At 40.5% G+C, this 16,485-nt stretch overlaps 1 protein-coding gene and 1 pseudogene across 2 annotated transcripts in view; one reads left to right on the forward strand and one right to left on the reverse strand.

Moving 5' to 3' along the window:
* DCAF5 (DDB1 and CUL4 associated factor 5) overlaps positions 1-16,485 on the reverse strand; it is a 105,985-nt gene that overhangs the window by 35,237 nt on the left and 54,263 nt on the right. For both annotated transcript variants that reach the window (XM_003263615.3, XM_030812521.1), the window contains exon 6: positions 8,710-8,923. In XM_003263615.3, coding sequence (XP_003263663.1) covers positions 8,710-8,923 — 214 coding nt within the window. The remainder of the gene's footprint in view (positions 1-8,709; positions 8,924-16,485) is intronic.
* On the forward strand, positions 361-2,448 carry LOC105739234 (annotated as a pseudogene).

Here is a 16,485-nt window from a genome sequence, read left to right on the forward strand (position 1 = left end):
CGTGTCCTGTCACCAGATCACATCAATTCCACTTGTTCCTAAGAAGAATCCAGGTCACCTTGTGTTCCTTTACAGCTGAACGATTATAAACCAGACCATACCTAGCAGGCCTCATATACTCCAAAACCTTTTAAGCTTTTAAGTTCTAAAATTGCATCAGTAAACAGACTAAAAGACAACATAATCCAAAGGTAAAATCTTAATCCAGGATTGTTAATACCTGAGCCTCTAGGTTTCAAGAGTTCCATAAACACTTTATTATTATATGGAAAACAATGTAGATGTGTACATTTTTCTGAGATGACTGTTTATAGCTTTTAGAGTTTCAAAAAGGTCCAGGATTCAAAAAGAGTTATAAATGGCTGATTCAATAAAGTTATATTCCAGAACTGAGTAGCTGTACTGTGTGGCACTGTGGTCTAGACACTACTTGGACAGGATGTCTCACCTGCTGATGAAACTCCTACACAAGAAGATCAAGAAGTGGAACCTCAAATTGCGGCAGCGGAACCTAAAGTTGCATGGGGCCTCAAATCTGACCCTGTCCGAAACTCAAAATAGAGATGTGTCTGAAGAAACAATGGGAGGTGGAAAGGTTAGAAAATCAAAACATGCTATGAACGTGGGCTTATCAGATGCTCAAAATGGGGATGTGTCTCAAGAAGCAGTGGAAAATATAAAAGTTAAAAAATCTCCCCAGAAATCCACCATATTAACCAATGGTGAAGCAGCAATGCAGTCTCCTAATTCAGAATCAAAAAAGAAAAAGAGAAAAATGGTGAATGATGCTGAGTCTGATACAAAAAAAGCAAAAACTGAAAACAAAGGGGAATCTGAAGAAGAAAGTGCCAAGACTCCTCAAGAAACAGAAAATAATGTTGAGAAGCCAGATGATGAAGACGACAGTGAGGTGCCCAGCCTGCCCCTGGGACTGACAGTAGCTTTTGAGGATACTTCATTTGCTTCTCTATGTAATCTTGTCAATGAAAACACTCTGAAGGCAATAAAAGAAATGGGTTTTACAAACACGACTGAAATTCAGCAAAAAAGTATCAGACCACCTCTGGAAGGCAGGGATCTTCTTGCAACTACAAAAACTGTCAGTGGTAAAACCCCGGCTTTTCTCATCCCTGCAGTTGAACTCATTGTTAAATTTCATGCCCAGGAATGGAACGGGGGTCCTTATTCTCTCACCTACTAGAGAACTAGTCATGCAAACTTTTGGTGTTCTTAAGGAGCTAATGACTCACCACATGCATACCTATGGGTTGATAATGGGTGGCAGTAATAGATCCACTGAAGCACAGAAACTTGCTAATGGGATCAACATCATTGTGGTCACACCAGGCTGTCTGCTGGACCATATGCAGAATATCCCAGGGTTTATGTATAAAAATCTGCAGTGTCTGGTTATCAATGAAGCTGATCGTATCCTGGATGTTGAGTTCGAAGAGGAATTAAAACAAATTATTAAACTTTTGCCATCACGTAGACAGACGATGCTCTTTTCTGCCACCCAAACTCAAAAAGTTGAAGGCCTGGCAAGGATTTCTCTGAAAAAGGAGCCATTGTATGTTGGTGTTGATGATGATAAAGCTAATGCAACAGTGGATGGTCTTGGGCAGGGATATGTTTTTTGTCCTTCTGAAAAGAGATTCCTTCTACTCTTTACATTCCTTAAGGAGAACCAAAAAAGGAAGCTTATGGCCTTCTTTTCATCTTGTATGTCCGTGAAATACCACTATGAGTTGCTGAACTACATTGATTTGCCCGTCTTGGCCATTCATGGAAAGCAAAAGCAAAATAAGCATACAACCACATTCTTCCAGTTCTGCAATGCAGATTTAGGAACACTATTGTGTACAGATGTGGCAGCAAGAGAACTGGACATTACTGAAGATGACTGGATTGTTCAGTATGACCCTCCAGATGACCCTAAGGAATAATATTCATCGTGTGGGTAGAACAGCCAGAGGCCTAAATGGGAGAGGGCATGCCTTGCTCATTTTGCACCCAGAAGAATTGGGTTTTCTTCACTACTTGAAACGATCCAAGGTTCCATTAAGTGAATTTGACTTTTCCTGGTCTAAAATTTCTGACATTCAGTCTCAGCTTGAGAAATTGATTCAAAAGAACTACTTTTTTCATAAGTCAGCTCAGGAAGCATATAAATCATACATACAAGCCTACAATTCCCATTCTCTGAAACAGATCTTTAATGTTTAATAACTTAAATTTGCCTCAAGTTGCTCTGTCATTGGTTTCAAGGTGCCTCCCTTTGTTGATCTGAACGTCAACAGCAATGAAGGCAAGCAGAAAAAGTGAGTAGGCAGTGGTGGATTTGGCTACCAGAAAACCAAGAAAGTTGAGAAGTCCAAAATCTTTAAACACATTAGCAAGCAAGCATCCAACAGCAGGCAGTTCTGTCACTGAAGACATGCCTTTCTTTCATCTTGAATAACTTTGTCCTAAAATGATTCTTTTCCTCCCTTGATTTAACAGGATTTTTGTAGCCTTTAGAATTTGGACTTATCTAACGAGTATAAATTGACTTCGGTTGCAAGCACTGAACACTGTTACTTCTATCAAGTCTCTCTTTTATTTTTGGGATATAAAACAGGCTTTAATTTTCTTGGTTGCCCAAGGGCAGAGTAAGGAATATCTGATCTTTCTTGTGATGATATAATATTTTAATTTTAAATATCCCTCCCTCATACACACAAATGTATGTTACTGTTTTAATTATTTTTGTACCTTTAAAAAAAAAAGTTATATTCCCTCTACCTTCTCTTTACAAAACAGAAAGTCTGCCCCCTTCCTCAAAAAAAGCTTCCTAAAACATTCACGCTCTAAACAAGACACACAAGGAATTCCTCTGCCACAACATTCTGTGTTCAGTTCTTCCTCAGCAGACCGTATCATTGCTTGATCTCTACAACACAGTGGGCAGCATGCCTATGAGCAAGAGGGTACGGTCATAAACAAGAAACTGAGTCTAGTCCTGGTTTTGCTAACAATTCGATTTGCCATTTCACACTGCTGTCGGCCTCAGTTTCACGTGAGAATAAAACCTGTCCAATTGCACCCAAAGGTTGCTGAGACCATTCAAATATAATAGTGGGCTGGACATTGTGGTTCATGCCTGTAATCCCAGCACTTTGGGAGGCTGAGGCGGGTGGATCACTTGAGGTCAGGAGTTCGAGACCAGCCTGGCCAACATGGCAAAACCCCGTCACTACTAAAAACACAAAAAATTAGCTGGGCGTGGTGGCACATGCCTATAATTCCAGCTACTCCGGAGGCTGAGGCACGAGAATTGCTTGAACCTGGGAGGCAGAGGTTGCAGTGAGCCTAGATGGAGCCACTGTACTCCGGCCTGGATGATAGAGCAAGACTCCATCTAAAAACAAACGACGACAACAAAAAAACATAATAGTGGATATGAAAGTGCTTTATAAGTTAAAGGGCTAAAAATATGTAAGATATAAATGGCAAGGAGATGAAAAAAAAAAATAGCCTAAAATCACAACAAATCAAAGGATGGAAACCAACGGTTGAGTTTCCCCCATTAAAAGTATATCTTTATCTCAGATAAAGGAGAACATATGGCATGCCAGGCCCCAAAGTGGGCTTAATCAGGGGTGCATGGAGTTATTAAAAAAAGAAAAAAAAAAAAAAGAAAAGTTATAACTTTAGAGGGCCTCTCTGGCCTAGAGAGTACTTACTGGTGCATTCCACACCTCGGCTATACCCATATAGTATCAACACAGAGAGGTTGAGTGGTGATGTAATGTCTGAGGGAGGCCATTTATCCAAGGCCGTTTTGTTGGATTCATAGGGTGCAAGTCAGCTCTTTCCTCTAGGACAGGATGATTTTATGATCAAGATTTTTGGGGCCTTGCCATCTATCAAGTTCAAAAGACCAGTATAAGAGATCTCAGTGCTCAGGTACTCCAGTGCTCAGCCTTTTCAAGAAAATCTTATACTTTCTCCTTTTGTGTACATCCTACTTTCAGCAAGATGTCAGGACTATTAGACCAGACTTCGTATGAGACTAAAGCAAGAAATACTTTAAATGATCAGACTATCCATTTCCAGGCAAACATGCTTGCTAGACTGAAAGACTTGCTTACCAGAAGCCTGAGCCATTCTACTGGACTCACAATCTAGGACAAGAGCCATTTAAGGAATTGTGAAAGAGAAGGAACAAGAGCCAAGTGCTGTCTTATATGTGCATGCCAGAAAAGCCAGCAGGTAGAATACTGGCATTCTTTTTTAACCCTATTAAGAGACTGGCTCACTGAGTATGTAGAGAAGTGTGTGAAGCTTAGAAGACAGAATGTACCGTCAGGCTTCAGGGAGAAAACAAAACAAAAATCCAAGTAGGAAGTGAAAGCAAGAAGAACCTTTGGGCTCAGGCAGCCTCCAAGGAAAGGAATGCTGTTTTATTGCCAGAGTCCCCACTATATTGCAAGACTAGAAGGTAGGCTTGCTTTAAAAAAAAAAGTAAAAAAGTATAAGCCTTTAGTTAAGACTAATTGCTTCTGTTGATACCCAGCCAACCTGATGTCACTTTTGTCACCTGAACTGATGCTAGAAGTTATCAAACTTGAATAATTATAATATACTAGAAAGAAATAAACTATGTATTTGTAGCCAAAAGGGGGGAAGACAGATTGTATACAGGGCTTTGAGTGCAAATCTCAAAGAGGGTACCATCTGGCAATGTTATGTGAATGTATCTATCACAGCATCAGGCATACAGTAAATGCTCAGTAAATATATGCTCTCTTATTTTAAAAGATGGAGCGAGGAAAAAGACATGAAGTTAGGAAGCCTTCAGTAGGAAGCAGGAAAAAGGAACTTGTCTCCATAAGTTAGTGACAGACCATGGCACTAAACATGTGAATAAACATCTTGCTGAATGAAGCACAGAGGTTTCAAACTGGTGGATCTAGAGCAGAATAGGTATGGTGCACAGATTTGTTTCATCTATACAATAAAGTATGAATTTGTTGTAATATTTTAAAACCAAGAGATCTTACATAAAAATCTTTATTTCTGTCCTCTCTTGAAAAAAATTGGAGGCCCTGACAACAACGGGCTAAAGCTGTATAGAAGCTGACCCATTCAGATGGGATGTGGGCTCTCCATAATCCCCACCACTCCCTAATGTTTACTCCCAGCCCAATCCACTTATTTTTGCTGCCTGTCTTGCTCCTGTCCGCAACAAGTTGTGATCATTTGTACAGTGAAAAGGGGTCTCTATTGAGAGCCCAAAAATCTGGGTTCTAGCCCTGGTTTGCCTACAAACTTGTATGTGTTATGACTTGTGACCTCTCTGAGACTCAGTTTACTCATCTGTAAAAGAAAAGGTTTGTATAAAATGATCTCTAATAGCTCTATAATTAGAATTCATCTACAGTGGTGGCAATGAGCATGAGGGAGACACAAAGGAGGCTCAGCTATTTCACACTTTATTCCCCAAGTCTAATTTCTTGAAACATTAATTTTATTTTGAGGCTAATGAATTACCTAGTGAACCTAGGATAGTTTAAAAAGAAGTACACGTACCCTGAACAATATCTGGGTCCATATGTATGGACTGAATAATCTCATAATTAAAAGCCAGATGACTGTCTCAGATAAATAGGATCTCTTACTGCTTTTCTTATCCATGTTCATTCCTATTATGGAAATTCTCAGATTCCTGTCTGGGATGGTTACCCGGCCTATGACTAAATGAAGAGTTCCAGAACACAGAGCCTCAGGCTGTGGGTGTTCTCAGAGCATACAGGAATGAGGTCAAATATAAAGCCCAATATAAGGAAAAGGCAGGCTTTGGAAACTGAAAGCAGAAAAAAAGATTCTGTCTAGACTCATCAAAGAATATACATGTCAGTCCTGCACGTCACACTATAACTGTGACAATGCCGCCTTATCCTTGAGTGTGGAAAGTCAGAGCCTATAAATCACCTTTGAGACATGTTCTAGGACTGGGACAGTAAGTCTGACCTCTTGTGCAACACTTAAAAAAAAACTATAAGTTCAGTAGATTAGTTCCACTATAAATCTATTATTTAATTCATCCTCCTAATTGGATGAATTATTTAATTCATCCATCCTTCCAGGCCTCTGGAAGTTGAACAGGAAAAATCATACTTATCAGTCCTGATTTACAGTTAGAGAAGACTTAGGCCCACAAAGCTAAATACCACACATTGACCAAAGTACTCAAGATTTACTTCAACAAATTTTTATTGTGTTCTCACTGTGTGCCAGGATTTGGAGACAAGACAATGATGAATTAGCTACATTTCTTAGTCCTTAAGGAGTCAACAAAAAAGCCAAACATAAATCTCTGTATTTTATATACCTCTAACTATTTCGGGAATATGAACAGACTTTTAAGACTTTTAACTCTGTTAACTGATCCAAAGTTAGATTCAATGACTTTGCATCTTCTTTCAAGGAAATCCACTTACCCCAGCCAAAAAGAAGTCTTGTCTGTCAGAGAGAATAAAATACCCATAAAACTGTTCCCATAGGACAAGTCACAAATAATAAATTAGTCAAATCTAAATAGGGAAAAATCAAAAGCCATTCAATACTTTTATAATTATATATAAACTGAAAGACAGAAACAATGATATCTTTGATGTATATACCTACGACTATCACAAAATACCTTCTGTGGCTCTGCCTATGACAATACCTGCCCCAATGCATCTGAGCAAAATGGGTAATCATAATCCAGATCACAGGTTCTCAACCAGGGGCAATTCTCCCCCCAGGGGACAATGTCTGGAGACATATTTGGTTGCTTGGAGGATAACTTAGGATGATATTACCGGCATCTAGTAGGGAGAGGCTAGGGATACTGCTAACCATCTTATAATGCATAGGACAGCCCCACACAACAAAGAACTATCTAGCCAAAATGTTAACAATGATAAGGATGGGAAACCATGGTCTAGGTGCTTACACGTTGGCTAGAGGTCTTTGTTCTGGGTGTTCTAAGGTCCATGAAGACAGGCCTTGGTTGCTAAATACAACCTGAAGAAAATCACCTTTCCCTCAGCCTCTGGTTTCTGGAAATAAAGCCTAATAAACTATTAATATCACCTTCACTGCATGCTCTATTATTCAACAAAACAAGAATTACATGCATAAGAAGTTGATAAAAGATGGAAAATCAACAAAAGCAAAGAAAGAAGGAAAAAAGGAAGAGAGGGAGAGACTTGATTGTCATTTCCACAGCCAGACAAAGCTAAATCAACCATTCTGCATATCTGTTCTATTGAGAGTCTGATCGCCTCTAGAAACTGTTTCTTCTCACCCAAGAAACAAATTCCCTGCAGTGCCATATAGGCATATACAAATCAAGTTATTCAGGTACTGTGGCCTCCCCAAGGAGACATCACTGAGGCCACCTAGTGGTCTCCAGTATGGATCTCAGCTAAGTAGGCCCTAAGACTCCAACATGAGTATAAATTCTGAATTTGGATATATAGTCTTTATTTATAAGAGGGGAAATCTCTAGTTCAGAAAACTTAAAAGAACATTCTCATCTATCTACACGCAAGACAATTCAACAGGCATTTATTCGGCTCCTATTACATCTACTAATCCTTAAACTATGATATTAGGAAGCCTCAGCAACCCCCATCTAGGGAGAAAAATCCTAGCTTTTACTTCAAAAAGCAAGGTCTTGCCAGTTTCTCAAAGAAATTTTTCTTTTATGCCTCTTTTATATTTCTTTTATGCCAAAAATAACTCTAAAGAGGTGAGGTACAGCATATAAGAATTGTAAGTCAAAATTTGACACAGTTGACCCAGAGATAAGAACACTAAACATTAGCAAGAGACTAAGGTTTTTCTTTTTCCCAATCTATATGTGAAGTAGCAATAAGATTTGTCGTGCTTGAGAATAAAAAATTCTATTTGTTTATTTGATCAATCTTTCCTTAGATTTATCTTTCTTCCCATTTGTCTTTCCTCGGCTTGGTTACCCAGACCAGCCCAACTGGTCACTGACACTTCAGAACTTCTATGGCCAAGACAGAAAGGTGTAAGAAGGCCAAGTATATTCTTAAACTGCCAGCTTTAAGTCAACATCAGCATCTCCATTCCTAGTGAGATGAGAAAAGGCTGGAAACTCACAGCTTGGGCTCTTCATTTCCAGTTGTGATGCTGGCAGTAAAAAGAAAGAGTCAGCATCTGGCTCCCTCTCAAACAAAGCTGCTTACCCCATTTCATCCAAGAAAAAGATGCCATCCCAACAGGCCATTCAAGATACATGTCTCTTGGATGGTACTTAGGGTGTTTCATTCATTATTGTGTTTTATTGGTTTCTTTTTTGTTAATGTCTCTCTCACCAGCAGGCTAATTTTCCATGGATTCCCTCTCCTTTCTTCTGAAATGGCACATTCTTAGAATCTTAAAATCTGTTCACAAACTTGGCAGAGCTAGGTGGCTCAGAACCATATCGTGGCCAGCCTTGGTTTATGGTGTGTGCCTTGTATATACCCATTGGCAGCCTTGATGAAGAAACTCACTATTATTAAGTCAGAACATCTCCAGGCACTTACTGTTTCCCCTTAATTGTTTCTACCTGACATAATGTTAATGAGAAATAAAGACCAGTATAGAAAGAACAATCAGAAAGGAAAGCATGAGTGTGAGATGCAGGAGGCAGACAGCACTTACCTGGTCACGATCTCCTGCAAAACAGCAGCTTTTCATGGTGCATGAGTTGAAGTAACCCTGATTGTCAAACTGAAACACAGGCAGGCGGGAATGGATGTCATAGAGCACAGGGGGCAGGCGTCGCCTCAGGGCCAGGAGCTGGGTCCCGTTGCTGTTGAATCGTACACTCATGGCACTTTGGAGGGACAGATTTCCACCATAGCGCAGGAGAGAACTGGAAGGCACAAGGCACAGGAATCAGGCATGAGATAGGCTAGACAAGAGTCTGAAAAACACGTTTGCCTAGGACCTCCTGTCAAGCTTGTATAGCTGAATTTCAGCAAAAGGATATTTCTATGCAGTGGCTAGAATAATGAGGGTAGCAACGCTTCCTTGGTTACTTTAAAACAAGTTACTTCAATTGTCAGTTCTCTTTCTCAGTCTCCAAAAGATGAATTACCAGTAAAGTTACAAGAAAAGGATAACAAAAACATCTTGAAAGAAGACACATTAAAATAATGATTTTGTTTACCCAAGCTAACTGCACAACCAAAAACATACTCGTCAAGACCCTGAGAAGTGGGTTGTATCCACTCTAACTGGGTAGTCATGGACAGTGTTTAAGCAATATATTCATCCTTCATATTAGAGATACAAGAATCATCGGTAAAAACAATAGGCTGGGTGCAGTGGTTCATGCCTTTAATCCCAGCACTTTGGGAGTCTGAGGCAGGAGGATCACTTGAGCCCAAGAGTTTGAGACCAGCCCTGGCAACATAATGAGACTTTGTCTCTACAAAAAAAAAAAAAAAATTAGCCAGGCATGGTGGCATGTGCCTGTAGTCCCAGCTGCTCAGGAGACTGAGGAGGGAGCGCCACTTGAGCCTAGGGGGTTGAAGCTGCAGTGAGCCATGGTCACGCCACTGCACTCCAGCCTGGGTGACAGAACAAGACTGTCTAAAAAAAATGAACAATAGAAACTTGTTTATAATGGATAATTTGTCAATCATAATCATTTTATTACTTTTGAATTTTTAATCTGTTCACAAAGAATTTTTATATTCTATATAGCATGATTAGATAATAAGTATTAAAGACAATTCTTCAATTTAAATGCAGAGCAAGTAGTGCAACAATTAGAAAAGGAAAATGACTTGCTTTCCTTTACAATTCCCCAACAAGTTTATATGTAGCTTTAAAATATACTTTGGTTAATACATAGAACTTCATTTATCTAGTTTCACTAAAGAGTACTATGTTCTGGTTCACCTAATATTCTTCTGCAGTTTCATAAGATTCACATTTTTAAAAAAGTTTCACACAGTATGGTTCTAAATAATTCCTTTTGATGACTCAGAAGGTACTTTCAATATTATAGTGAACCAGGATGGCCATGAACATTAATAAGTATATACAGTACTAATTTTTAAAGGTTGTTGGGGGTGGTAAGTGTGATCTTTCAGGCAGTAAGGATCACTATTTTATTAAAGAGGGATGACTGCTCATAGTCCATGTCAAAACCAAGTTTTATTTTGTATGTTGGGTTAATTTTTGGAGCACTGAATTATTGGCAGGAAAGTGAAGTATATATGTTGGGGACACTGTAGAAACAAGTGCCACATCAGAACTCACTGTCTCATGCAGACATTATTGTCATGGAAAGGTATTGACCCCAGTAGTTTTAGAGAAAAAAGTTTATAAATTCTGGAGAATTACAGACCTGAAAAGGGCCTCAAGACGCCTAAATTACAGCCTAACAGACTTATTTGAAACATTTTAAAGAAGTTTTAATCGCATTGTACCAAGTGAAAAAAGAGCTATATATTACCAGAAAAGAGTTAGTATTGAATGAAGATAACACATTTTCTTTTTTTTGCCAAGAGAATGGTGGGGAAAATTAAGTGGACAAGAAAAGAGCTATCCTATCCTATGGGAAGGGAAGCCCTGAAACCACAGTACAAAGGCAGCTGCCAACCTAGCTTGGTCACAAAAACAGCCTGTACCAACACCAGCCCCAGTCAGTCCTGTGTCCCCCAAAGCAGTCTTCTCACCAAAGGAAGGAATATTCTGGTAGTGCAGCTATGTGTGGAAACAAGCCTTGGGCAAAACAACCTGTAATCCTTTTAGGATTGCAATGAAAGGAAAGAGGGAAGACTTAGAAAACCATCCCTAGAATTCCAGACATCAAGGAGGGGCCTGGTATCCCTGCAGGCCCCAAGTAGTAATCCCTGCAGAGAAATGCCGTTGTAATGGTCCTAAACACAGGCCACACTCTCTCGCATACAGAAAATGAATGACAGGACTGTTAGAGACCAGGCATTTCCTTTACAGGGTGCCCTGGCTGCGACAGGCATGTGGTGTTATCTAAACACTGAACTCAAAAACAATGAGAGGCTTTCAATCCAAGATCAGTATGGAGTGTGCAAATAAACCAGCATTTGTAGGACTGACTAGGAGTTGGGGGTTGGAAACAAGAGTCAACAGAAAGAGACTTGGCCAACCTCACCAGCCATAGCAGCAGGGGTTTGCAGCAGCTCAGGCATCCTTGAGAGGAAAGCTAGAGCCTCTGGCAAACACCCTTTCTATCTGTTAACAGGAACTTCCTCTGCCCATTCTAGTCAGGCCTGTAGAGGAGTCTGCCCAGGACAGGCATGTGGGCCATCCCAACCCCACCCAAGCTCCCTGACCCACCATCTGCAGTCTGATTACACTATAGGAATTTGGTTGTGGGCTCCAGGATAGTAACTAACTTTTCTCTTGCCGATGCTTCTGGGCAGGGAACTCTGACCTCTCACACAAATAAAGTACAAAGGAATCTCGCTCCTAGAATGCTTAGGGGTGCTATTTAAAGAGCAGCAGCCACCAACACTGAAAACTTCACGTTTTGTCACAAAATTCCATTCCTTCCAGAGGGATGGAATGACACCTGAAATCCAGAAAGTAAGTTACATTAACTGTAATTTATCAGCAGGGGTCTACAGCTGGCCACTCCTGGTGAGAATGATAAGGATGATCTGGTTTGCCAGGAAGGCAAAGCTTGGAAGCAGTTTGCCCTCATAGTCAAGATACAAAGATGATGTCAAAGATTCTGGCTTCAAGTGTAAGATGCATGAAAAATCATCTAGGACTTTAAAAAATGTAGATTCTCAGGATTCCCACCCCCTGCCCCCCACAATATTCTAATTCAATCTGGGAAGTGGGCCCAGGTATCTGAATTTAACCAGCAACACCAGTTAATTGTGATATAGGTGACTTTCAAACCACACTGTGAGAAATATGATTCCATTTTGGAATTTGTGGGGTTGGGGGTGGAGAGAAAACAAGGCAGAGAAAAGAGAAATTATCAAAGTCAATGAAAAGCTAACCATACAATATGGCACTTTTTATGGTCTCATGTCTGTTCCCAGAAGGATCTCTAATTCCTCTTCAGATCAGAGTTATATTCCTGTCCTCAACGCATTCCCTGAAGAAGAAATTTCTCATTTCCTCTTGAAGAAATAGGGGTGCCTCTATACAAACAAGAATGCCTCAATCCTGACTTGCTTTCTGGACACTTATCTTGATAATGAAAATGCCACTGTCTCTACTCCTTCAGAGAAGTGGCTACCAATACACTCAAATGAGATGAGCAATACATTGAAAGAACTAGCAAAACATGTTAACAATGAGTTCAAATAAAAATATCTTTATAAGAAAAATTAATGAAATACATCTACCCTAACCTATCTTCATCCAAGGATTTGCTATAAAACACAACAAGAACAGGGTAGGAGGTGATCCAAGGTGATCCAAAAGACCTAGGGTGAAAAGCAAGAACACCTCAGAACATCAGGAAAACATTCCTCACAAGTGTGGTCTCCTGTGGGGTTTATTTTGTTTTTTGTTTTTTTTAAGTACAAAAAAAAAAACAAAAAAAAAACCCACTCAATTGGACTTCTTTATTGCTCTGGTGGGGCAAAAAGAACATTTTAAAAAGTACTTAGCCAAGGCTAAAGCCTGGGAACACAAGAGAAACAGGCTAAGGCTGTTTCCAGGGAAAGTGATTGAGAGTATCACTTCCAGCACAACATAGGGAATTGAAAAAGCTTCCAAGATCAAGTTCTGTGGACCTAGATTACTATAAATCCATGATTAACTAATCCATCTGATACATCTGGTGGTGCCAACAAGATTTTCCAAAGACCACTGGCATGAATTTCCTCATTGTTTCCACGTGAAAGTTCTACAAGACCGGTGTAGAATGCTTGGAGTGGAGGCACTACTATCCTAACTCACAGACATCAGAGCTGGTGTCGTACCCCAAGCAGAGAGGGAAAAGCAAGGTCCTTTCTATGGGAGAAAGTCTCTCCCTATCACAGTTCCTGATTTAAGGCAGGATGATCTATAAGGAATATGGGATGTTTTGTATTTCCTATAATACAACCCATAGAATATGACAAATCCTAGAAGATACTAGAACTAGGTAAAAAGTGAGCAAGTTCAGGCGGTCACAGACCACACTGGTCGCATTCAAGTATGTTTACAGTCCCAATAATCCATTAACCATTTATTTTATGTGAGTTGGAAGGTGGATGAAGAACCTGGGCTTTCTCTTTTGTTTTCCTAATACACTCCTCAGTCCCAAGACTGAAACCTCCAGAGGGAACCAGAACTGTCGGACAACCAGCCCAAGAAAGACACATTGCGATCTGTGAATGAACACATTTATTTTCCCCAGAACATGATTCACTGCCACATTTCTCTGGCTTGATATATGGATGAATTCAGTATACTTTTTGAATCTCCATAAATTTAAGTTTGACTGAAGTTGGCAGAAAGGCTTGACTAAATTTCTGTAAAGAAATCTTTATATAATCAAATGGCATATCCAGCCCTTTCATGAAGCACATATGGATGGCGGGCATTACAGTGTTTCTAATCATTATCTTCCAGAACAGGAACATGCCCAGAGTGGAAGTGTTCTAGAGCCCAGAAGGCTTCAACTTTTTTGGCCCACAGGTTCCAAAAGCCCCACAGATTCCAAAAGCCCCCAGAACCAACCAAGATCTCAAAGCGAATTAAGAGGCAGTATAATAACAGATTTATTATCATGACTTTCCACAAAATAAGGGACTCAACATTTAGTCACTTGAGTTTATCAGATGGCCTGGTTTATTCAAAAACCCCCTCTACCCAAAAGCTGGTGAAATAACAATTTTCATAAACAGCCATTTAATCTTCACCTTACATAGTATCAGCCCTGACCTCACAGTGCATAAAACTGGGAAGAGTTCAATGAATAGTGGTTGGCAAGAAGGAAAAAAGCAAGGGGAAGGAGGGAGACTGAGATGACAGTTGCTACAGCAACAGTAACAGTGCAAAAGGAGGGGGTGGGAGGATATGCAGGTAAACAGGCAGTCTCTGATGGCAAGACAAGAAGTTGGGGTGGATGCACTGAGTATTAGGTGACAAGGCCACAAAGCTAGAGGAATGCTGAAGAGGAAAGAAGAAAAGTCTGGAAAAAAATCCTCAGTAGAGGAGGGTCTGAAAACAAAAATCGTGATTTGGTACTTTCTAAAAAGAACTCTTACGCAAACAATTGAAAACAAGAGAAGAGAGAAAGGTCAAGGAAAGAATCCTTTCCTCCAACTGCTGACTGATGAGACACGATTACAGGAAAACAGCTTGTTTCATACAGGAGCCACTCATTGAGAACATGTCCAGAAACCAAAATCACCTCTAGTTGGCAATAATATGAATGCCTCAGAACAATAGCTTTCAAATTTTTTTATAGTAACCCTTCATAATAACTACATTTTATACTGCATCCTCGTACACCCACATTAATTTAGCATAAATTCATTAAACAATAAGCACCCACTATATGCAATGCACTTTCTATATTTTTTATTTAAGAAATACTTGTGACCATCTAAATTGACTTCATCACCCACTGGATGATTATTATTAGTAGTATTTTTTTTTTTTTGAGACAGGGTCTCACTTTGTCACCCAGGCTGGAGTGCAGTGGTGCAATCTTGGCTCACTGCAAGTTCCGCCTCCCAGGTTCAAGCAACTCTCCTGCCTCAGCCTTCCGAGTAGCTGGGATTACAGGTGGGCACCACTATGCCTGGCTAATTTTTGTATTTTTAGTAAAGACAGGGTTTTGCCATGTTGACCAGGCTGGTCTTGAACTCTACTGACCTCAAGTGATCTGCCCGCCTCAGCTTCTCAAAATGTTGGGATTTCAGGCATGAGCCACCGTGCCTGGCCACCCACTGGATTATTGAAAGAGCTTCCTAGCTTGTCTCTGCTTTCATTTTTGGCCCATGCTTCAGTTTATCCTGAACAAAGCAGCCAGAGGAGATGCTGAACCATGAATCTAATCCTATCATTCCTTTGCTGAAAACCCTCCAGTGGCTCTCCATTTCAACTAGAGTAAAAACCAAATTCCTTACAATGCCAGCAAGGAATACCCCCTACCCTCATCCTTTATGTCTGTGACCCCACCTCCTAGGACTCTCTTCTTACTTTATTCAACTTCAACCACATGGTGCCTCTTCACTGCTCCTAGAACGTGCCAGGCATGCTTCTGCTGCAGAGCTGTAGTACTTACAGATCCTGCAGCCTAGAATGTTCCTCCCTAGGTCTGAGCATGGTTTATTCATTTAGCTCTTTATTCAAATATCCTCCTCAATTAGGCCTTTCCTGACACCTTATGCAGAAATACAACTTCTCCAATGCTTCCTCCCTGGCCCACTTCATTTTTCTCTACTGCATCAATCACCATCTTACATACCATATATTTTTATTTACTTTGTTTCCTATTTGTCTTTTCCCACTAGACGATTAGCTTTTATATCTTTTCTTTGTGTATCCCACGCTTAAACGGTGCCAGACAATAATAGGCATTTGATAATCAGCTGTTGAATGAACAATCTAATAGATCATAAGCAGCAGTTTGAAAAACACTGACTTGGCAGGGCGCAGTGGCTCACGCCTGTAATCCCAGCACTTTGGGAGGCCGAGACGAGCGGATCACAAGGTCAGGAGATCAAGACCATCCTTGCTAACACGGTGAAACCCCATCTCTACTAAAAATACTAAAAAAAAAAAAATTAGCCGGGCGTAGTGACAGGCGCCTGTAGTCCCAGCTACTCGCGAGGCTGAGGCAGGAGAATGGCGTGAACCCAGGAGGCAGAGCTTGTAGTGAGCCCAGATCACACCACTGCACTCCAGCCTGGCCGACTGAGCGAGACTCCGTCTCAAAAAAATAAATAAATAAAATAAAAAGTAAAAAATAAAAAAAGAAAAACACTGACTTAAAACATTTTTAAAACAAAACTAACAGGCCTGGCACAGTGGCTCACGCCTGTAATCCCAGTACTTTGGGAGGCCAAGGTGGGCAGATCATGAGGTCAAGAGATTGACACCATCCTGGCCAACATGGTGAAACCCAGTCTCTACTAAAAATTTAAAAAATTAGCTGGGCGTGGTGGTGCGCATCTGTAGTATCAGCTACTTGGGAGGCTGAGGCAGAAGAATCGCTTGAACCCGGGAGGCGGAGGTTGCAGTGAGCCGAGATTGCACCACTGCACTCCAGCCTGGCAACAGAGTGGGACTCTGTCTCAAAACACACACACACACACACACACACACACACACACACACACACACACACACAACTAACAAAGCAAAAACAGGCTCCATCGAGATTCACATGGCTCTTAACATTTGTCTACCCATGAAACCTGATATCGAGGGGCAAGCAGCGAAACAGCATAAAATCAGATAAACAACAGGAAGCTTGGAGAGCAT

The sequence above is a fragment of the Nomascus leucogenys genome, chromosome 1a (genome assembly GCF_006542625.1).
Source record: "Nomascus leucogenys isolate Asia chromosome 1a, Asia_NLE_v1, whole genome shotgun sequence".
Lineage (NCBI taxonomy): Eukaryota > Metazoa > Chordata > Mammalia > Primates > Hylobatidae > Nomascus > Nomascus leucogenys.